This window comes from Condylura cristata, unplaced genomic scaffold, assembly GCF_000260355.1.
Source record: "Condylura cristata isolate star-nosed mole 26May11 unplaced genomic scaffold, ConCri1.0 scaffold00020, whole genome shotgun sequence".
In the NCBI taxonomy this organism is placed as follows: Eukaryota; Metazoa; Chordata; class Mammalia; order Eulipotyphla; family Talpidae; genus Condylura; species Condylura cristata.
This window is the reverse complement of record NW_004567121.1, coordinates 2,585,500-2,608,690: the sequence shown is the minus strand read 5'-3', so window position 1 is coordinate 2,608,690 and position 23,191 is coordinate 2,585,500. Positions and strand designations below refer to the sequence as shown.

General features: G+C 41.7%; 1 protein-coding gene across 1 annotated transcript; it reads left to right on the top strand.

Moving 5' to 3' along the window:
* STARD7 (StAR-related lipid transfer (START) domain containing 7) lies at window positions 1–18,096 on the top strand. Its single transcript, XM_004686126.2, has 8 exons — window positions 1–745; window positions 7,620–7,828; window positions 8,167–8,216; window positions 11,211–11,321; window positions 11,403–11,485; window positions 11,937–12,036; window positions 15,132–15,216; window positions 15,982–18,096. Exons 1-8 carry the CDS (start codon window positions 438–440, stop codon window positions 16,164–16,166), a joined length of 1,131 nt encoding a protein of 376 aa, XP_004686183.1. The 5' UTR covers window positions 1–437; the 3' UTR covers window positions 16,167–18,096.
* Window positions 18,097–23,191: the final 5,095 nt, after the last annotated feature.

Here is a 23,191-nt window from a genome sequence, read left to right as displayed (position 1 = left end):
GCATGTGGCGGACGCGGAACAGCTCGGACCTCGCCTGCTGGCCGCACGGAGCCGCTCGCCTTGAAGCTCCCCGCGTGCTCTGCACCACGGGCCCTGGCTCCGGCTGGAGGACGCCGAGGAGGGAGAAGGCCGAGGGGACTGACTCACGCCTACGAGTCCGGCGCGCGGCCAGGAGCACCTCTTGCAGCCGTCGCGGGACCACCCCCATGACGGACCACCTCTGAGGGGACAGTTCCTGGGCGGTTGCTGTGGAGAGTGATGAAGCACTTGTTAGACTGTGAGACGAGTTTGGCGGCGGACAACTAGGCAAAGTTGGTGCAAGCCGCCCGCGCTTCCCCTGGCTCGTGCCTTTCGCCCCGTGAGGGAGGCCTCTTTCGCTTCCGGGCGCGCGGCAGGCTCGGGGTCCAGCGAGGTTCCGAGGGGCGCGTAGGGGCAGCATGTTTCCGCGGAGGCCGCCGGCCACCCTGGCCGCCTGGCTGGCGGGCGCCGTGGGGGCGCGGGGTGGGGGCCTGCTGGCCCTGCTGGCCAATCAATGCCGCTTCGTGACGGGCCTGCGCGTGCGGCGCGCGCAGCAGATCGCGCTGCTCTACGGCCGCCTCTACTCCGAAAGCTCCCGCCGAGTCCTGCTCGGCCGCCTCTGGCGCCGGCTGCGTGGCCGACCTGGCCACGCCACCGCGTTGATGGCGGCGCTCGCAGGTGTCTTCGTGTGGGACGAGGAGAGGATCCAAGAGGAGGAGTTGCAGAGGTAAGGCCGGCGGCGAGGTGGGCATGACCCGGGGGTGATGGCCGGTGGTGTTGGGATGTGGAATCTGGGGGGGCCTGCCTTCGTGCTGCGCCCCCTTGACCCGGGGGTACTTTTTTTTAAAGGCGATGCAGTAGCTTGATCCAGTTTTAGCAAACCGCGTTTTTGTTGCCTCTGTTAATTTGATTTGTTGCATTAGCAATGTGTGGGAGAGTAGGGGAGAGACTTGGGTGGGGAGCGTGATGCTCTTGAAATAACATTGTTAAAAGCAGATATTGAAGGCCTGTGGGCTATGGTTCAGGCGTTCTTTTAACACGTCCAGAAAGGTGCAAATTCAAAACAGGTTTTGATTTTGGCCTAAGGGTATGGTTATCTAATTTAAAGAATTGCCTTCTGTCCGTATGGGGCTTTGTGGGAAATACAGAAAAGCGCTCTTGTCATTTTGACTTGTGGCAGAATTATGGGATTGAGGGCACTTTGTATCGCTGGTCAAACCAGCAGTCCAGAACCTGTAAGAATTAGGTCAGTATTTTGGCCACTTTAACTGGAACTGTTCTGAAGTCACACTCCCACCAAAACCCCGTGTGAAAAGTGCCATCTGTACCAGTGACTGAATCCGTCAATCTCTGCTTCTAAATCTGAGACCTAGTTATGAGGGCCGGTGACCTTGCTTTGACTCTTGCTGTACATTGTTTCTGATGGTTGTTTTTAATAGTTATTTCTAAACTGTGCCTTACCTGGCCGCCCCCCACCCCTTCCATACTCTGAAACTGATTTCAGGAACCTAACAGCCCCTTCCCTAGTAGATCCCACTCAAGTCTAGATATTTATTCTGTTTCACATTTTTTGGTTAGTTTAAAAATGGAAATCACTTCTATAAAGTTAACACTGACCTGTTTGGAGGGTGTAGTAAGTACCCAGCTGTCAGCCATCTGTTTGTGCAAAATTGAATTTAGCTTAAGAACATTTTCCCTAGCAGGAAAAATGACAATTTTGTAAATGCAATTTAAATTCATAGCCACAACTAACCTTATAAAACGCTAAGATAGCAAAGTATGTTAGTATTTTGTGATTGTCCATTTGGTCTAGTGAAACAATCTTAGATGTGAGAAATAATTTATGGGAAGGAAGCTTTTAAACTGAGAAATGATCAAGTAATTGCTTCAATTTTCATTTTATCTTTGATTAGGAAATGCCATGTTCCACGGGGTGAAGTTTGGAGGAGGAGGGGTGGTGCTTCCCAGTTGGATCTGTTTGGGAAGAGGAGAAAGACCAGAAGAGGCTTCTAGTACAAAAGAAAGGAAGATGTTTTGGGAGTGGGAGCTGAAGAGTATCAGGCCTGGGTGGTGGATGACAATTTGTGTTACTGCATGTGTTCTTATGGATGTTGTTTAGCAGTTATCCCATTTGCAGGAGCTAAAGGGGAGAAGACAGGAAATAAATGTGATTAACATTTGAGTCTGTGGTCACTACTCTCTGGCAGAAAAAGATCAGACAAGTTTATGTCAGGTCCTCCAGTATTCATTCAGTTTCCCTTTCTTGGAACTGTCTGAAACCAGGGGACAGTGGAAACCCTGTTTCTAATCCAGCTCCTGAGGCGGTATTGCTCTGGATTTAGCAGCTTTAGCATTTCAGAAGCTTAGATGAAGCTCAGTCCTAATACCTAAGGTGCCTTTTCTGACTCTCTTCAGGGTCGCAGCAGCAAAGGCCCTCATTTAACACTTAATTGTTCTTTGTGCTTGGATTCAGTCATGTACTTAAACTTGATCAAGTTGGTCATTTGGAGATTGGCTTTTGTTTGTTTGTTTTAATGTTTGTTAGCTTGATAGGGCTGCAGATAAAATGCTATTCAACTAAACCTTGGTAGTGCAGTGTTTCCATAGGTCTTAGTTCTGATAGTTTGTCATGTTTATGTTTTATTAACTAATATATTCTGAGTAGTGGTTAGCTTTTGTTTTTCAACGTGGGAGGCATTGCTGAGGTTGTCAAAACCAGTTTTGAATATCTTAGGTTTTATTTATTCTATTTAGAGTATTTTGGACAACTTTCATAATGGAGCACAGTTGAATGTGTTCTCAGTATAAGTACATTTATTTCATCATTGATAGAAGAGCATGTTTGTCTCATGATCCCTAAATCATAGCTTTTGGCTTTCTTGTGGTGTGTCTGTACCAACTGGTACAAACTAATTCTGATACTGCTGTCTTGGTAAAACAGTGATGGCAGTGCATGAATGTGTGTGTTTTAAAATGGAATATGTTTTTTCCTATGCTGTTTGAGATTCTGTAAAAAAAAAAGATAACTTGCTTTCTGTTCTCTTGTGCTTCAGGACATCTTAATAGGATATCCTTAATCTAGCAACAGCAAGAAAATTTGAGCAAAGAAGCAATTTGTTTAAAGTGATTTTGTTTTTTTAAGATTTATTTATTTATGCATACAAGAGCTAGGGTGCAGACCAGAGGTGTGGGGCGGGAGGTGAGGCGAGTCACCAGTGACATAGAGGGGAGCAGAACAGGTGGATTGACTGAAATACAATGCTGAGGGAACAGTGATCAGACAGGAGAGGTCTGCTGTGCCATCTGGGTCACCTCCCTGGCAAGAGCTCTAACTCATGCTGCAGTGGCTGTGATTAGATTCATAGTGCTAAGACTTAACCCCTTGCGCCACCAGGGAGGCCCCTCAAAGTGATTTTGAGTCACTGATGGAGCTGCTGTAGAAATCACTTGTTAATACTTGGTCTAGCGTTCTGACCCAGTTGGCTTCAGTTAGACAACTTTCAGATTTGAGATTATCTTCATTATTTTACCATTAACCAGCTAGCAGAGAATTTCAATGAGATAGTTGGTGTCCTTTATTTCTAGGTGTGTATTTTGGGATTATACTTGAAATCTCTACCTTTGACAATAATTTGGCATTTGAGGAGGGATTATGTGAGCTAGTCTTACTGAAATTACTAATTGCAGGGTCAATTTATTAGATTAATTTTGGAGCCTTACATACAGCAAGCTCTGTATTGAATATAGGACCTTGTAGATGAGCCAGACATTGATGTACTTACTCTAATTTTGAGTTCACATAACTTTAATTCCATTCGTTCTCAAATAATTGAAGAGACTTTAGTTTGGGAGAAGGAAGTATTGATTGGTTTCCTCGATCCTCTTTCTAATCTGCTGGTTTGGTTACTATTTTGGGAAAAATCTTTAGCTCTTCTTTTCTCTCTAAGGAGAGATATGGGGAGAGGTTTTTCTTTTCTCTGATAGTAAGGGACTTTGTGCACCTGTGTGTTAATTGATGTCTGTCCTCTAAGGATTTAGAAGTTGAGACCCTTCGGAGATTCTTGAACCTGAGTATATAATAATCATTTACATTTTTATGGTATAGTCTTTCTCCAACATTCCTAATGTGCTATTCAAAGAATGAATGTCATACCTCTACAAGACATTTCTATCCCCTGTTAGGGACTTAAGTGTCATAAAAAAATTTTAATAAAAAAAATTTAATTATGCACAAGAACTGGGATACAGGCCAGAGGTGGAGGGGTGAGAGGATTCACTAGAGACAATGTGGGGAGCAGAACAGGCAGACTGAAACACACTGCCAAGGGAGCAGTGGGGGAAACAGGAGAGGTTTGCTGTGCCATGTGGGTCAGCTCCCTGGCTGGGATCAAACTGGTGCTATAGTGGCTTTGGGCAGCTTCATTGTATTGCACTTCAACTCCTTCTGCCATTAGGGAGGGCTGTGTGTCATAATTTTAATCAAGGCCACCTAGTGATCTTTTATTATAGGAGAACCTAATTAAACAATGAATCAGAAGCTCAGTACCTCTCAAGTTCAGGTCATTAAAGTTATATAATGGTAGTCATATAGCTTAATTTTCTTAAAACCTTGTTACTATTCAATTCTTTTATGAGCCTCTAATGTTTAATAAAACATTCATGCCCTTTTCATTATGTGATAAAAATGACATTCAAGAGTGGTGCTTAATTTTTATTGATTGTATTCTCTACTGTCCTGAAAGTGCTATCTGATGCTTGAAATATACTCTGAATAAGTCTTCCTGTGGTTTTCCTTTTACTTTCTCCTCTGATAGATCCTACTGTCTACACTAAAGTTTCTTCCCTATTTCTAGTCTTTGCGGTGGTAATAGTCAAATCTTGTTTTGTAACTTTTCAAAGTAGAACTTTTTAAAGATGGTTACCTTTTTCATCAGGATATCAGTATAAGTTAATGGGTTTGAGTTTTTGGTTGTACGGAAAGAAACTGACATTGGTTAACTCAAGCTAACGAGGAAATAACCAGAAAGATGTGAGTTGGGTCACTCAGCATTGACATGAAAATCATGTCAAAATAACAGCCAAGACTTGCTACAAAACCTATGTTTATGGTCATTTGTTTCTTTTTTTTTTTAAAGATTTATTTATTTATTTATTTATTTATACAGAACTGGGGTACAGGCCAGAGATGCGGAAGGTGAGAGGATTCACCAGAGACAGAGTGGGGAGCAGAACAGACAGATCGGGGAAGTACACTGCTGAGGGGAGCAGCGGGCCGGTCAGGAGAGGTCTGCCATGCCATGTGGATCTCCTCCAGGCAGGCAGGAATCGAACTCATCCAGAAGTGGGTTTAGATTCTCAGTGCTGTGCTTTTAACCCGCTGCGCCACCAGGGAGGGCCCCGTCATTTGTTTCAACAAAGGTGTCAGGATAATTGATACTGCAACATCTAGAGTTGCACATACAAAATAATAGATTAAGACATTTCTCATGCCATACTGAAAGTTTTAATGGATAAATGTCAAAGTGTATCAAAGATCTAAGTGTAAGCTAAAACAAAATCTCTTGGAAGAAAATATGTCCTTGTGACCTTGGATTAGGCAGTGATTTCTTAGAACACCAAAAACATCAGTAATAAAAGAAAAAATCAGATTAATTGGACTTCATCGAAAGGGAAAACTTTTACACAGAAAATATACTATCAAGAAAATGAATAGACAACCTACAAAATGGGAGAAAATATTTGTAAATGATATATCTGATAGGGTACTGGTAACCAGAACACATACTCTGGCAGTTCAGAAATAAAATTACAGCTCATTTTGTTTAAAAATAGATAAGGCAGATTAACACACTTCGACTCCTTGCCAGTTTTGGAAGCAAAAAAAAAAAAAAAAAGATAAGGCATTCAATAGGTATTTCTCCAACACACACAAATAGCTAATAAGCAAATGCAAATGTGACCAACATCATTAATCTTTAGAGAAGTACAAATCTCAATACCTCAGTGATATAGCACTTCACACCCAATAGGATTGATAGAACTTAAAAGATGGACAATGACAACTGCTGACAAGGGTGTAAAGCAGTTGGAAGCCTCATACTTTGTTAGTGTGGTTAAAAAATAGTGTAGCTTCTTTGGAAAATAGTTTGGCCCTTCCTCAAAAAGTAACTCTTCCTTAAAGAGTCATTACTGTCTTAACAAGTCCACTCCTAGGAATTCACCCTATATTTACACAAAATTTTTTAAACATTATTCTTAAGTATTTCAAAAGAAGAAATGTAATGACCATTACCTGATGAATAAACAAAATATGGTGTATATCCATACAACAGGTTATTTTTCAACTGTAAATATGAATTAAGTATGGCATGAGTGAACTTTGACAACATAAGTGAGAAAAGCCAAACACAATAGACTGTATCTTACATTATTTTGTTTAAATGAAATGCCCACAGGTGGCAATTCCATAGAGATAAAAGGTAGGTTAGTGCCTACTACGTATTGGGGGAGGGCAGGAATGGGGAGTGACTGCTGATTTGGATAAGTGATGATTGCACAACCTGTGGCTATATTTAAAAATACCGAAATGTATACTGGAAAAGGGTGATTCCTGTGGTATGTGAATTATTTCTTTAAAAGAAATAATTAGACTCCCTGGTAGCATAGCTGGTTAAAGCCCAGCACTAAAAAGCTAAAGCCATTTCCGCATGAGTTCGATGCCCACCCCAGAGGTGACCCACATGGCACAGCACACCTCTCCTGACCTGCCCGCTGCTTCCCTCAGCAGTGTACTTTGACAATCTGACTGTCTGGCTTCCTACTCTGTCTCTGGTGAATCCTCTCACCGCCCCTGCACCTCTGGCCTGTATCCTAGTTCTGTATTCACAAATAAATTTAAAAAGAGAGAGAGAGAAGGAAAATATGTACATACTCCTACAATGTAATAGGAAGACAAACAACACAATAAAAATGGGCGAAAGATACCAAATGCCATTTCACAGTCTTAAGCCTTCATGGTTAACATCTAAGGACTGATTATGTACTAAGTACTAAGCTCTTTGCATATGCTTATCTGATTTTTAAAAAAGATTTATTTATTCATACAGAACTGGGGTACAAGCTAGAGGTTCAGGGGCGGTGAGAGGCTTCACCAGAGACAGAGTGGGGAGCAGAACAGGCAGACTGATGAAGTACACTGCTGAGGGGAGCAGCGGGCGGGTCAGGAGAAGTCTGCCGCGCCCTGTGGGTCACCTCTGGGGCGGGGGATTGAACTCACACTGAAGCTGTTGTGGCAGTTTGTAGTGCTACGCCCTAACCTGTTGCACCACCAGGGAGGGCCCTACGTTTATCTAATTTTTACAATCAGCCTTTGAGGTAGGTATCATTGTTTAGATTATGCAATAAGGGCTGATTAGGTAATTTAATCTTCTAGTTAATGAATGTTGGACTGGGATTTAGACTCAGGAATTTGTGTTTTTATTGCCTGTATTTTATACTATTTAAACCTATACCTTTCTTATACAAGTCTTGTGTGTGGACAAGACTTCCTATGGCTGACTCCAACCAATGTGCACTATATTTGCTGTTTTTCTCCTTTCCAGATCCATTGATGAGATGAAACGGTTGGAAGAAATGTCATGTATGTTTCAGAACTCTGGAGTTAGACGGCAACTTCCAGAACCAAATCCCCAAACAGAAGGGAATGAAGATTCAGGGGACAGAGAACAACCATGGGAAATGGTGATGGATAAGAAACACTTTAAGCTGTGGCGGCGCCCAATTATAGGCACACACCTTTACCAGTACAGAGGTGAGACCAGCCTGACTGCCTTGTGAGTGTGTCCTGTGGTCGCCCAGGTGTGCAGAATTTCTATTCCTCATACATCTCTAAACTGTTATATTCTAATTTCTTAGAAAAGTTGCCATGGTTTTTTGTTATTCCTCTCCAAGGTGACAAAGCTGTGTCTTCTTTGCTGGGCTTTCCTGTAGGTTGTCTTCATCTTATTTTACTGCCTGAATATGACTTCTAGTTGAGAATTTGTCTTTAAGATCTGTTTGTACTCTATAACTGAAATACAATTAAGTCCTAAGAATAAGATGGTGTTGAGAGTATAGCAAACATAACCTTTTTCTTTCCTGTCACTCTAGTTTTTGGAACCTACACAGATGTGACTCCCCGGCAATTCTTCAATGTTCAGGTGAGTAAATTTTTCATCCTAAATTTGGAGCCTTGAAGCCTAGAACCCAGTTACCATTGTTCACAAGAATAATTTCTTTGATTTAGGTGACAAGCTTCAGTACACCTGTCTGCTATACTCCTTGTCTTACAGTCCACATCATAGCTGGTAAACATTTGACTTACAATGGAGGATGGGAATGAAACTGATTCTATGCCCTCTTAGGACTTTTGGGAAGATCATATCAAGGAGTAGACTTGTGTACTTTTTTTTTAATTTTTTTTTTTGTTAAAGATTTATTTATTTATTCGTACAGAACTGGGGTACAGGCCAGAGATGCAGAGGGTGAGAGGATTCACCAGAGACAGAGTGGGGAGCAGAACAGGCAGATCGACGAAGTACACTGCTGAGGGGAGCAGCGGGCGGGTCAGGAGAGGTCTGCCTCGCCATGTGGTCACCTCCAGGGCGGGCGGGGATCGAACTCATGCGGAAGTGGCTTAAGCTTCTTAGTGCTGTGCTTTAACCCGCTGCGCCACCAGGGAGGGCCGACTTGTGTACTTTTAATATATTTAGGAGACATTATAATTTTTTTCCTAAACAATTTTGCACATATCATGGCCATTTATTCTTAAATCCTTCCATGTGTATTTTTTTTTAAAAGATTTATTTATTTATGCATACAGAACTGGGGAACAGGCCAGAGGTGCAGGGGTGGCGAGAGGATTCACCAGAGACAGTGGGGAGAGAACAGGCAGATTGACGAATTACACTGCTGAGAGGAGTAGTGGGTGAGACGAGAGGTCTGCTATGCCATGTGGGTCACCTGCCTGCCATTGAACTTGTGCTGAAATGGCTGCAGCTATATTCACAGTGCTGTGCTTAACCCATCGCACAACTAGGGAGGGCCCCCATGCATTTTCTTTTTTCTTTGTGTGTGTTTGTGTGTGTGTGTGTTACCCCAACTTTATTGCTATATCATTGACTTGTAACAATGTATTAGTTTTAGATATGTAATTATTTCTCACTGTCTCACACACACACATATAAACATACATCACAAAGTGATTACTCCAATAGATCTAGATAATATCCATATGTGTTAATATATATTTTATGTGGCATAATTTAAATATTATAGTTCAAGTAGCCTCAAACAAAAGCATCTGTCGATGTGACTTCCATTCCTAACAAGAACTATGTATAGTAATTTTTTTGTAATATGTACATAGTGTTTATTTTTAATTTATTTTTTACATCATTCTTCATTTTGTGTATTTTATCATCTCAGTTGTAATCCCCTTGGACTTCCCACCACCAGTTCACCCCTGTGCCATCACCATGGTCCTGTGCACTCTTCCCACCCCACTCCAGTTTTGATCCTTATACCCCTCTCCATCTCTACCCCCATAAAATGTCTCTGGTTTATAGTTGTTCATTGTTTTTCATTTTTTCTTTATGCCAATTATTTTTTTCCTGTGTCCCTTATGCTCCTGCTATGAGCAAAGCCATCCAGTATTTTTCATTTTCTTTCTGGCTTATTTCACTAAGATGATCCCTTTCAGCTCTATCCATGTTGATGCAAAAGGCATGTGTCTATCCTTTTTTTTTTGATTGCAGAGTAATATTCCATTGTGTATATATATCACATCTTTTTAATTCAGTCATCTGTTTTTGGGCATTGGGTTGATTCCACATCTTCCCTGTTGTAAATAGAGCAGCAGTTGACATGGGATTGCAGGTGTCCTTTGAGTCAGTGTTTTTGTGTCCTTTGGATAGATAACTGGGAGTGGGATTGCTAGTTCCCAGTTGTGTTTTCTAAGTAAACATGGCACTGTTACCAAAGTCAGAAAACTTAACAGTGATACAATACTCACTAATCTTTTGTTTGTATTTCAGTTTTCTCTGTTGATTTAGTATTGTCCTTTATAGCATTTTCCCCGGCAGGATTTAGTAATCTGAAACATTTCCACAGTGAAAATATTTATTGAGTAAAGGTGGAGAGGATTAGTCTAAAGACTGCTTTTCTCCTTGGGGGTTTGGAATATATGAAGATAGGAAGTGAGATTACCTGGGGTTCTACTATAAAATTTTTTTTTAATTTTAATATTTTTTGCTGGTCATTTATGAGCTAGTTTAAGTGTCATATGGTGTTATATTTTTGTTGATTTGAATGTATATATTTTATTTTGAAATTCCTTAGCCACTAGTGATGTTAGAAATTAAATTAATGCTACTTGCATTTCTCTTAATTTTTGTAGTAACATAGTATTGTAACGTAGAGGTTTCAGATGTCACCATCATACATCATTTGTGTATGCTATATTAACTTCACCAATAAAGTCCCCTGTTTTCCTTCACCATACATTTGACCCTTTTTACCTGATTTATTCTCCATCTTTTCCCTGCTACTTGCATTTCTTTATGTGAGGTGTATGTTTACAATTTTGGCTCCTTGTCTGTTTAAAACGATTTAGAATTTCACCATCAACAAATGTGTCATTCTTTCTCCAGACACATCTTGCATTATTACAATATTTTTTTCTTAGGTTTGTCTTTTTTTTTTTTTTTTTTAAGATTTATTTATCCATGCAGGACTGGGGTACAGGCCAGAGGTGCAGGGGTGGTGAGAGTATTCACCAGAGACAGAGTGGGGAGCAGCACAGGCAGATGGACAAAGTACACTGCTGAGGGGAGCAGTGAGTGGGTCAGGAGAGGTCTGCCGTGGTTTGAACTCACACTAAAGTGGCTGTATCCAGCTTGCAGTGCTGCATTCCAATCTGTTTCGCCACCAGGGAGGGACCCTTAAGCTTGTCTTTTTATTATTAAGATTCGCTTTCATTGTAAGGGTATTGTCCTAGGAGAAGGGATTTTAAAAGGCTTCTCCGTAATAAACATTGTCGAGTCTTTTCTACTTTGACACTGTCTCTTAAGTCAGATCACTGTTGCAAAATAAGACCCTTGGATCAGAGGCAGCCTAAGCATTTGGAGTCTTCATGATGCTCTTTATTTTTGCAGCTGGATACAGAGTATAGAAAAAAGTGGGATGCCCTGGTAATCAAGCTGGAAGTAATTGAGAGGGATGTGGTTAGTGGTTCTGAGGTTCTTCACTGGGTAACCCATTTTCCTGTAAGTATTTTTCTTTCTGGTTGACACTTTTACCATGTCCATGTGAGATATAACACTAATCTTGCCTCTCTATTTCTTTAGTATCCAATGTATTCACGGGATTATGTTTATGTTCGGCGGTATAGTGTGGATCAAGAAAACAACGTGATGGTGTTGGTGTCACGGTATGTGAGATTGTTTCCTGTGGTATTGTACCTGTAGTAATGCCCTTCATTCATGTATATTTTATGTGGGGGCCTATGTATTCTTAGTGCCCTTATGATTCCCCCACAGAGTTCATGCAGCCATGACCTCATCCATCCCACCTGAAATTTAGTGGACTGTGACTGGTGATATCTAGAAATATGGAAGGGGTGTAAACTTTTAACTAGACCATTTTTAAAGTTCTTTAGTGTTAGTTATTTAAAAAAAAAAAAAAAAAAGAAGTGCTGTCTTCAACACAGAGTGAGGCAAGAACCACCAAAGAAGCTACTGTGTTTTAGAACTTAATTTCATCTTAGTGACTCCTGTTGTATTTTTTAAATTAGAACCAATATTTTAGATTGTCCTCTTCACTTCAGCTCTTGTATCATTTGTAGACAGTAATAAGAGTTTCCTTAATTTCCCCTTTACCAGTGCTGTGGAACACCCAAGTGTGCCAGAGTCTCCGGAATTCGTAAGGGTCAGATCATATGAATCCCAAATGGTTATTCGTCCCCACAAATCATTTGATGAGGTGAGTTTTGCATCACCCAAGAGGTGATTTGTAGAGGGTTTGGAATTTCCACAAGGAATGCCTTTTATCTGAACCAGGGAGGATGTGGGTTGTGTAGGGCAGTGGTTCTCAAACTTGGCATGTTTGAGGTACTGGAGCTTGTTAAAAGACATTGGAATATGGCCTAAGAATTGCATTCCTAGGAAGTTCCCAGGTAAGAATGATGCTGCTGGCCTGGAAATCACCCTTGGGGAACCCTTGCTCTTTGGGGTGATAGAGCTGGAAGATTCCCCAAAACACATCGTAATGATCCATTGACTCCATTGACCTAATAGACACTTGTGAGAAGTGTCTGACTCAGTTGTTCTGTCCTTGGCAGCAGCATTCTCTGAACAGAAACACGTAAAACCTTTCTGGATTTCTGTTTCCTTGCCCCCTTTAATAAAATGAAAGGGTATGACTGATGCACTCTGTCTTCCTTAGAATTCTGTGACCTTTCTTTGAGAATTTTTTCTTTACTTAGTGGGGTTTTCTTATTTTTATAACCAAATCTCTGTTGGATGTACATACCAATTCCATTGTTCAGCTTCATTTTTTTTTTTTTTTTTTTGTATAATAGTTTCTTTTAACATCATTTTGTGCATTTTTCCAACTCAGTTGCAATCCCTTTGGGCTTCCCATCACCGAATCACCTGTGTGCCATCACCACAGCCTTGCATTTCCCTCCCCCCACTGTTTTTGATCCCATTCCCCACTCTACCCCCATAAAATGTCTCTGATATATAGCTGTTCATTATTATTACTACTTTCTCACCTGGTCTTTTATACTCCTGCTATGAGTGAAACCATCTGGTATTTTTTCTTTTCTTTCTGGCTTATTTCACTAAGCATGATCTTCTCCAGCTCCATCCATGTTGCTGCAAAAGACATGTATTTATTTTTTTGGTTGCTGAATAATACTCCATTGTGTATATGGACCACATCTTTTTAATCTAGTCATCCACTTTTGGGCGTTTGGGCTGTTTCTGTGTCTTTCCAATTGTAAGTAAGACATCAGCTTCATTTTTTTTTTTTTAAAGATTTATTTATTAATGCATACAGAACTGGGGTAAAGGCCAGAGGTGCAGGGGCAGTGAGAGACAGAGACTGGAGACAGAGTGAGGAACAGAACAGGCAGATTGACGGAGTACACTGCTGAGGGGAGCCCCCGGTGGGTCAGGAGAGGTCTGCCAGGCCATGTGGGTCACCTCTGAGGTGGGCATCGAACTCAAGCTGAAGTGGCTTTAGCTTCTTAGTGCTGTGCTTTAACCCACTGTGCCACCAGGGAGGACCCTCAGCTTCATTTTATAATGGCTTTGTTTCTCCCTCTTGCTTCTGTTTTCTTTAGAGCTATATGAATTGTGTTTTTTAGATTGATTTTCTTGTTTTCATTGAGATATTTTATTTATACCAAGGAAAATAAGACTGTGACTAAGAAACAATGGTCCATCTCAGTCAGTGTGAAGTTTAACTCTGCTAAAAGAACTGTTTACTACTGCACTATTTTTAGAATAATATTCAAACTGGATTACTATTTATGAATGGAAGCCAAAATTAATTTAGTTCATTATGACCAGCTTACAAAAAGAACAGAATAGAAACTGTATAAACATCTTTCATGAGACTTGGTTAGTTACATAAATATGTGTGAATGTCTCTGAGAGGCTGAGAGAGCTGCGTTGCATTGAAAAAGAAGTTAATTTACAGTGTGATGTAGTTTAAGATGTTTGAAAGTCCTTGCTTTAGAAAGTAGGAAACAAAAAAGGCTGCATTCAGTGGCTAATTGTCTTTAGAAAGGGATGTCTGGGTTAGGATCAGGATCAATGTGGGAGGCTGACTATAAATTATAAACATTGGGGTTATATATGGGATCCTCAAGACTGCTCACATGTTCAGATATGTGATGTGCTAGACTCACAGGATTCAGCATATAGTACTCGTGACTAAGATTTATTAAAATGACATAGTAAGGATACATACCCAGATTTATTTATTTATTTATTTATTTATTTATTTATTTATTTATTTATTTATTTATGCATGCATGCATGCATGCATGCATGCATGCATGCATACAAGAACTGGGATACAAGTTAGAGGTCTTGAGGGTGGCAGCGGTGGTGGTGAGAGGATTCACCAGAGACAGGAGAGGTCTGCTGTGCCATGTGGGTAGCTCCCTGGCCAGGGAGCCAACTTTTACTGCAGTGTTTGTGAATAGCTTCATAGTGCTGAGAGTTAACTCCCTGCACTACCAGGGAGGTCCCATACCCAGATTTAAGGGAAGCCATATGCAGAGTCTGAAAAACCCACACAAAGACTTCCTCGTGCCCTTTCCTGTGAGGAGTCACAACACATTCTTCCCTCAATAATGAAAATGCAGCAGTACGAGTTATGCTTCTGCCTAGAGAAGCCCATTTAGAGACTTGGCACTCTAGAATTTTTGGGGGGCTGATCGCATGGGCATGTTCATTCCAGACCTTTGGGGCAAAAGCCAGGTGTTCAACACAAACCACATTGTTTGCACAAACATAGGAAGGCCAGTGGGTCATCCTCAGCAGTAACTTGACAGGGAACTCTGGTAGCTAAGTTCTCAGACTCCAGCTGAAGGCCAGCCTTGCAAGCAGGTATTTTATTTTATTTTTAATTTTTATTTTTTAATTTTTATTTATTTTATTATTTATTTATTTATTATTTTTTTATAAGTTTATTTTTACATCATTTTGTACATTTTTTTTTCCATCTTAATTGTAATCCCCACGGGTTTCCCATCACCAAGTCACCTGTGTGCCATCACCATAATCCTGTGCACTTCCCCCTGTTTTTGATCCCATTCCCTACTCCACCCCCACAAAATGTCTCTGGTATATGGCTGTTCATTATTCTTGTTATTTTCTCGCCTGCTTACTCCTCAAGCAGGCCTTTTAAAGGCTATCAAGTCTTCAGTGTTAGCTCTTTTTTGTACAGGTTGAAAAATGGCACTCTGCCCCAGAATTAGATCATGATTATTGTGTGGTATTGGAGATAAAGGTTTTGATGGCTAATTGAAGTAACTTTATGTTTGCTGTTTTCTTTTCCAGAATGGCTTTGACTATTTGTTGACATACAGTGATAATCCCCAGACTGTGTTTCCTCGATACTGTGTTAGTTGGATGGTTTCCAGTGGTGAGTGGGTACTTTATTATAGGTGCTGCAATTGGGGCTGAGCATTTGCTTTTCTCTAGTTTCTTAATAGCAGTAAGATTAATATTTTTCTTGCTGGAACCCTGTTGGGTAAATTAAACCTTTTTCTGATGTCATTTCTGAATACTACGAAGATATCAAAACGTTTAGCTGAGGTTTGGAGGGATGAGAATTTTAGAGTTTCAGAAAGAAAACTTGTCCCCAGAGGGTAGTTTTTAGAAGAATATTTGCTTGTTCTTGGTGTGAGGTTTTAAGAGCTAATGTAGAAATACAGTTCTAGACAGTTATGTAGAGCAAGGGGCTGCCCATCATGACTGTAACTGCACCTTTGTTTCCCAGCTTTCTACTTTGAAAAGCATCATCATGTGATTTTCTTGTTTTCTGGTTCTCTGTATATAGGTAACTTCTGATATCAGTTGGAGGGATGGAGAGATTAGGTTTTCCTATTTGACATTTGTCTACATAAAATTGGCAAGTATTTATGCTATGCCATTGTGATATATTAATCATCTGAAGGAGAGCCTTTTGGGGCTTTACATGGCCTAGTCAGTACACTACTCTTTTTCAAAGGATTAGTGGTCATGGGTTATTTTACTTTTAGGAGGCAGCTGTCACTCCCAAGTTATCAACCTGGGTGTTACCTCCACTAGGAAGAATTAGGTCTCTACTCTCAAAGAAATTGGGCCTTCTAACTTTGTGCTTGCAGTTTGTATATATGCCTACCCCAATTTTTCTTTCTTCTGACAGGTATGCCAGATTTCCTGGAGAAGCTGCACATGGCCACTCTGAAAGCCAAGAACATGGAGATCAAAGTAAAGGACTATATTTCGGCTAAACCTCTAGATATGGGCAGTGAAGCCAAGACCACCTCTTCATCATCTGAGCGGAAGAATGAGGGTAGTTGTGGCCCTGCCCGCATCGAGTATGCTTGAAGGGCTTTGGGATAAGAAGAGACAGGCTTCTTGTGGTCCTGCCCTGGTCACTGATCACTCTGCTACAGAATGGGGACATTTGTGTGCTATAACTACAGGTGCAAGATAATTCAATAACTGGTGTCCAGTGTCATTCAGAGCCCTTAATTGCTCTTTATCGAAACAGAGAGAAGGAGGTGTCCTTGGAGACTTTGTCATAGTAGGCCAAGCATTTTGAATTTCAGTATTTCATGGGCTAATCTGGAACAAGCCTTTCACTTCAGGCTAGACGGGGCTGACTGCTGTTTGGTTTTCCTGAGTTTCCTCTGCCAACATTCCAGTTCCCACCACTGGTCCTGTTGCAGTTTTGGATGTCCCTCAGCTCTGAAGGTCCAACTGGGAAGTGCATTTGGCCGGTTGAGTCTTTCAGTGAGGGATCATGGGAATGCTCTTGGTAACTGTTCTAGTGTTGAATGGGTGCGAACTGTTGCTTGGCAGTACAAGTGCCTTGTCTTCAATTTGTTTCTCTCTTTTGGGATATAAAGATTGTACCAAGAAGGTTCTTCTTTCAGCCTCTTTCTACCACCCCTTTGACTTATCTTGCCCAAACAGTTTCCTTTGATTTGGCCATTTTCTGTATTTATGCACTGTATTCATTTGGATCACTGCCTCCGTCTAGGCCTTAGTATGCTTACCAAGAACACTAGGAAATGAAGTCTTTTTAGACAATAATTTTCTGTATCATCAGTGTTTTAATAGGGTTGATGGAGATACTCAAAATGCCACATTTAAATTTAGTTCAATTTGTGTGTGTGTTTTAATCTCTGTTTCAAAAAAGTAGGAATTGGGGGAGCTGACTGAGATGTTTCCATAGTCACACTGCATAGAAAACACTATTTTGAGTCAGGCATGATTTTTCACACTTCAGGTTTGACTGGATGCTGAGGACTTATCCATCTTGGAAGGCAGAGGGATGGGGGTTGGGCCGCTCGCTTGGAACTCTCAGAGCTGCAGAAAAGCTCTGTGAATGAATAGATGAAATCTTGCCCCACATACTAACATATTGGGGTTGTGGTTTATATCTCTTATTTACCTGAACTTTCCCCCTCCTTTCTTCAAAGCTAGAGTAAAAGCCTCCTTACTGATGGAAGTCACAGTCAGATGGTATTGGTTTGGGCTGGTTGGTTTGACTTATGATTATGCTCCAATCTGTCAGGGGAACAGGGATCAAATTTTAAATCCTCCTCTCTTCTTTTTTCTCAGAGCTTAAATGACCAGATTTTCCCTTTTTTCTCTGCTAGCTTCCCTTTTGTGTTATTGAGAAAGGGATCTAAATCTGAGACTGATTTAAACCCTTGCTGATGCCTGTTAAATTTTGTGCCAAGGAAATAACAGTTCCAGTGTTTCATGTCTTTTCTTTGAATGGTTAGCAGGGCAGAGATGCTTTGAGCTGTTCCAGCTTCTTTTCATTGATTATTTCTCTCTTCTCATCCCCAGAACCTGACAGAAGGCAGGGAAGAGTCCTTGTGTTATATGTTGGTGCATGGAAGGGTGTGATTGTGTGAGTGTGTGTGTGTGTGTGTGTGTGTGTGTGTGTGTGTGTGTGTGTAGGTATTAAGGAACTGTGTGTTGCTTTTTTGATTTTATGCAATTTTGACTGCACTTGGGGCCTGTCTGTATAGTTACTTATGTCATTGTAATGATTTCACTCCTCTAACTGTGACATTTTTATCGAATGTGTGAATAAATACATAAAGATTGGTACAAAAGTGTTTGTCTTTTGACAAGGTGGTGGGAGCAAGAGCTTATTGAAGTTATTCTTGATTTTAAAGTTGAGGAGAAAGAGTGTTTCTTCTAATAAAGGTGGCATGTGGAAGTAGTGGGACTTGTTCTTTCTTGATAGTGGTTTACTACCTTTTGAGCCCTTCTCAGGTGATCACTTTGGCAACTGAAAATAAACCACTTCTACTTCCTTGTCTTGATCTACTAATCCATATCTTTCGTCTATAAAGAAGGATCAGTGTAAAGGAAACAAAGTTAGAGCTTAGCTGGTAGTAAAACTTGGGAGAAGGGAGAAAAGCAGCAGGTCTGAAGTTGTGGGGGAGCAATTTGGTACCCCGGTTGAAGAAAGGGTAAAATTCTGAGCCCAAACCCATTTAGTGGGTAATACACAGGGGCAGTGCTAGAATGCAGATATGTTTAAAGGAAGTGAGATTAGAAAACAATGAACGTTACCTAAGTTTATGTCTGATTTTTGCCTGTGTGGAACACAAACACCCAAACAATTAGTTTTCCCTTCAGATTGTGTTAATGATAATCACTAGAAAGATCTCCACTTACGACTCTTTGCCAGAGGTGGTAAAAAGAGAATACCCATCTATATAATCTTAATTTGGAAATTCCAGCCTCTGCCTGCCAGAGAGTACCCTGGATGGAACCCCTCATTTTCACCAGATTCTGCATGAACACCTTCCAGTCAGTAGCAGTGTCACCTTATAGTTCAGTCCTGGCCTTCAGGACATTTTTTATATTGAGACCAAGTGTCTTCTCTGTCTACCAGCGGTTGTCTAACCCAGGTATCCTTGGGGCAATAGCTTCCGTGGGCTTGTGTTTCACATTCTATGAAGCCCGCAGCTTTTCTCAACTTTCATGTTGTCATAGCTTCAGGAGTGAAAAAGAAATCTTTCAACTTTTTATTTTGAAACTTTTCATTCATATTGGAAAGTTGAAAAGAAAAATAATAAAACCTTGTACCCTTCCCCTACCTTTGCTATAGACATTTTGCTATGGATAGAACTGTGTCCTCTCAATTCATATGCTGAAGCCCTGAACCCAAATTTTTGGGCATTTGGAGACAGGGCTGTTGGTCCATCCTGGGGTCCCAGGATGGGATTAAGACACTAGACTAGGCTTGTGCATTCTCTTCATGGTGGGGGCGTAGGAGGCAGCTGTCTGAGGCCAGGGAGAGCGCTCTCCAAGACAGCGTGCTGGCACATTAATCTTGGCCTTGTATAGCTGTCAGAGCTGTCATTTAAGCCACCCTACTTATGGTATTTTGTAATGGCAGCCCAGTGGACTGACTCCTTCACCATTTAAAGTAGATGCAAATATGACACTCTTAACACCTGAGTGTGTTTTTTAGTAATAAGAATGTTCTGTGTGCTCTTACTACCATTAGCACATGAGGTCATATTGAATTCAGTCCATATATACATTTCCCCAATCACCTTTCTAAATGACTTAGAGAGTTCCCCTCTGGACAAGGCTGAGATCCAGTCAGTATTGTGCTGTCTGTTTTTTTAGTCAGTAACTACATAGCTAAGTCAAAAATAGCCTGTTCTTACTGAATCTTAGGGCAGTATTGCCACAGTGGGATAGCTTTGGCTTCCTAGAAGTTCTTTATATTACTTATACCAAGCATACCCCTTCATGAAGTGTACATTACAAAAGAAGCTGCATTTGTAATACAGTTCATGGGTACTTTAGATAATGTAGTACAGTGCCTTAAACTTTGCTGCACCTGGGAGCTTTAAAAACTCATGTGCCTGAAGGCCACTCTAGGCCAATTACTTCAGTACTGCCAAGCGAAAGTGGTCAGTATTAATGCAGCCCAAAGGACACAGGAATAGGCATCTGCACACTAGTACAAGCTAAGGTGTCATTATTGTCACTGTTGCCTTATGTTGGCTCAGGAGCAACTAATAATTGCTGTGGTAACTGAGCACTGGCTGTGCTGGACCCTGCTTCATGCTTTCCTACTGTTTCATCTAGTCCTACCTGTGAGCATTTAGCTATCCTTATTTTATAGGTGAAGAAATGGCATCATTTCTTGAGTAATCTTCTTGCTCAAGGTCACACAGGAAGTGACAGCCACGATGCAGGCCTAGCTTTGACCTCTCCAAGGATGACTAGCGGTCAGACTTACCTTAGTTGACTCTGGAACTTGTGAAAGTGATCTTAGTGTAAAATGTGCTTCCCACAGTCAATGGTCACTTGGAGAGTCATTCCAAAAGAACCCCCAGGCCTCTTACTGCCACAGTTTGTTTAATAACATCATGGTTGTGGGGCCTCACTGGTGAACCAGGGGTTAAAGCAATAGCACTGTGAAGCTTTCTGAAGCCACTGCAGTACCATTTTGATCCCTTGCCAGACAGCTGACCCACATGGTGTGGCAAACCTTTCCCATCTTGCCTGCTGCTGCCCTCAGCAGTGTATCCTTATATCTGCCTGTTCCCCACTCTGGTGAATCCTCTTACCCCTGCATCTCTGGCTTGTACCCCCATTTGTATACGCATAAATAAATAAATCTTTAAAAAAACAAACACCATGCTTGTTTCTGGTCTACAAATGCACTTAAAATTTTTTCAAATAGACAACATAAATTACCTAACTTTATTATCTACTTTTTAAAAAAAGATTATGCATACAAAACTGGGGTACAGGCCAGAGGTGCAGGGGCAGAGAGGATTCACCAGAGGTAGAGTGGAGGTGCAGATCAGGCCTACTGACGAAGAACACTGCTTAGGGGAGCAGCGGGTGGGTCAGGAGAGATGTGCCGAGCCATGTGGATCACCTCTGGGGCAGGGGATTGAACTCATGCTGAAGTGGCTCTAGCCTTTTAGTGCTGTGCTTTAACCCACTGTGCCACCAGGGAAGGCCCTGTTATTTACTTTTTTTTTTTTTTAAAGATTCATGCATACAGAACTGGGGTATAGGTCGGAGGTACAGGAGCAGTGAGAGGATTCACCAGAGACAAAATGGGGTGCAGAACAGGCAGATCGATGAAATCAACAGGGGTGACAGGAGAGGTCTGCTGCTGTCTCCCTGGCTAGGGATCTAACTCTTGAAGTGGCTGTGGCTAGCTTCGTAGTGCCTCCAAGGAGGGCCCTATTAACTACTTTTAAAAAGCCCAACCACACCTAAAAAGGTAATGAATATTTGGAAGTAGCGACATTTGGATGTTATAGACCCTCATTTATTAAATGATGAGTTAGGGTTATGTTCAGTAACAGTAACAGGCACTTAAAACATGGTTGAAACAAGACTAGTGTCTTCTTGTGAGTGTAGCTAGCACAGGACATGTATGGTAACTATAGTCCCTCCACACCAGGGCTCCTGTGGTTTTATCCCAGCTGTATCACATGGGGTGGAATCACAGGGGGTAGTCTCGGGTAAGGCGCAAGCATTGTGTTGTTAAGTTCCCCATGGCCCCTAAATTACAATACATTTTAAAAATGGGTGGCGAAGTGGTTGAAAGTATGGATTCAGGAGCAAAATTGAGTGTAACCTTGAACCAGACCTTTTTTTAAAAGATTTTTTTCTTCATGTATATAGCTGGGGTACAGTCCAGAGGTGTGGTGAGAGGTGAGAGGATTCACCAGAGACAGAGAGGGGAGCAGAACAGGCAGATGTACTGAAATACACCGCTGAGGGGAGCAGCGGGTGGGCCAGGAGAGGTCTGCTGTGCCATGTGGGTCACCTTCCTGGCCTGGGATTGGACTGGTGCTGCCATGATTGCAATAGCTTCATAGTGCTGTGCTCCAACACACTGCACCACTTTGACAGTGAGCTGAACCTCTTGCTACTGTAAAAGAGGAATTAGAATATTTACTTCATAAAGTTGTGAAGATTAACTAAAAATAATACATGTAAATTACTTAGAATGATTTTTGGACATAACACTTAATATATTTTAGTGACTTTACTTCCTCTTGACTATTTCTGGATTTACTATAGATGCCAATGTCCTTCCTAAAGTGTGGAGTCCAGGATTGGACACAACTCTGTTCCCTGACAGGTAAGTGCCGTGAGGATGGGGATTGCTCAGTGCCTGCTGAGTCCTCAGCCTGGCAGCCTGCTCTGCCTCCAGCCATCATGTCTGTTCCACCAGTGGGAAGGTGCAAAGGAGAGAAGACAACATCTCTCTGGGGACACCTCCCAGAATGGCACTTCATGTCTGCTTTTGGCCCGATAGCTAGAGATTTGTTAAAAGACCCTACCAGCTGCTGTAAAATCCCCGGTACTTTACGCAGCCATCCCTCCAGTTAAAATCCAGAGGTAATTTTAAAAAAAGATTTATTTATTTATGCATACAAGAACTGGGATACAGGCCAGAAATGTGGGGTGGAGGGAGAGGATTCACCAGAGACAAAGTGGGGAGCAGAACAGGCAGATCAACTGAAATACACTTCTCAGGGGGACCCCCCGGTGAGACGGGGTGAGGTCTGCTGCGCCATGTGAGTCAGCTCCCTGGCTAGGGATTGAACTCTAGTTAGTGCTGAGTTGATAGTGCTAAGACTCAACACCTTGCACCACCAGGGAGGCCCCAGGAGTAATTTTTCTCAGGAAGAAGAGAATGGTAATGGGGTAACCAACAGGCTTTGTCAAATTCTAGATAAAACATACCTACAATTTTGAGTGTATCAATTTAAACACTCTGGATCAGTTAACAAGGGAAAATTGCCAGAGATTTCCTAGTTTACTGGGGCCAGTGTAACAAACTACCACAAACTGTGCCATAAGCAACAGAAATTTGTTCTCTTGTTTCTGGAATCTGGTTTCTGAGACCAAGGTCTCATCAGGGTTGGTTCCTCCTGAAAGCTGTAGAGGAGAATCTGACCATGTCTCTTTCCTACCTTCTGGTGTTTGGTGGCCATCTTGGATGTTCCTTGATAGAGGCTCCCCCTGACCTCTGCCTTCACCTTTACATCTCCCTGTGTGCATGTCATTATTCAAAATGCCCCCTTTTGGTAAGGACGTCCATCAGATTAGATTAGAAGTGAACTCTAGTGTGACCTCCTCTTACCCAAACTATTTAAATAAGATCAGGTCACATATGCAAATAAGATGAGGTACTGGTGGCCCTCCCTGGTGGTGCAAGGGGCTAAGTGTAGTGTTAGCACTACCAAGCTATCCGCAGCCACTGCAGCACTAACTTACTACCTGGCCAGGGAGTGAACCACATGGAGCAGCAGACTGTCCTGTCTTGCCCACTGCTCCCCTCAGCAGGGTATTTCACTCTATCTGCCAGTCTGCTCCCTACTCTG

Bases quoted from the DNA above. Each gene is read 5' to 3' on its own strand.
- STARD7 (XM_004686126.2), top strand. From the start codon at position 438: ATGTTTCCGCGGAGGCCGCCGGCCACCCTGGCCGCCTGGCTGGCGGGC. The intron at 746-7,619 runs GTAAGGCCGGCG...TCTCCTTTCCAG, and splicing joins CAAGAGGAGGAGTTGCAGAG to ATCCATTGATGAGATGAAAC. The intron at 8,217-11,210 runs GTGAGTAAATTT...TTATTTTTGCAG, and splicing joins GGCAATTCTTCAATGTTCAG to CTGGATACAGAGTATAGAAA.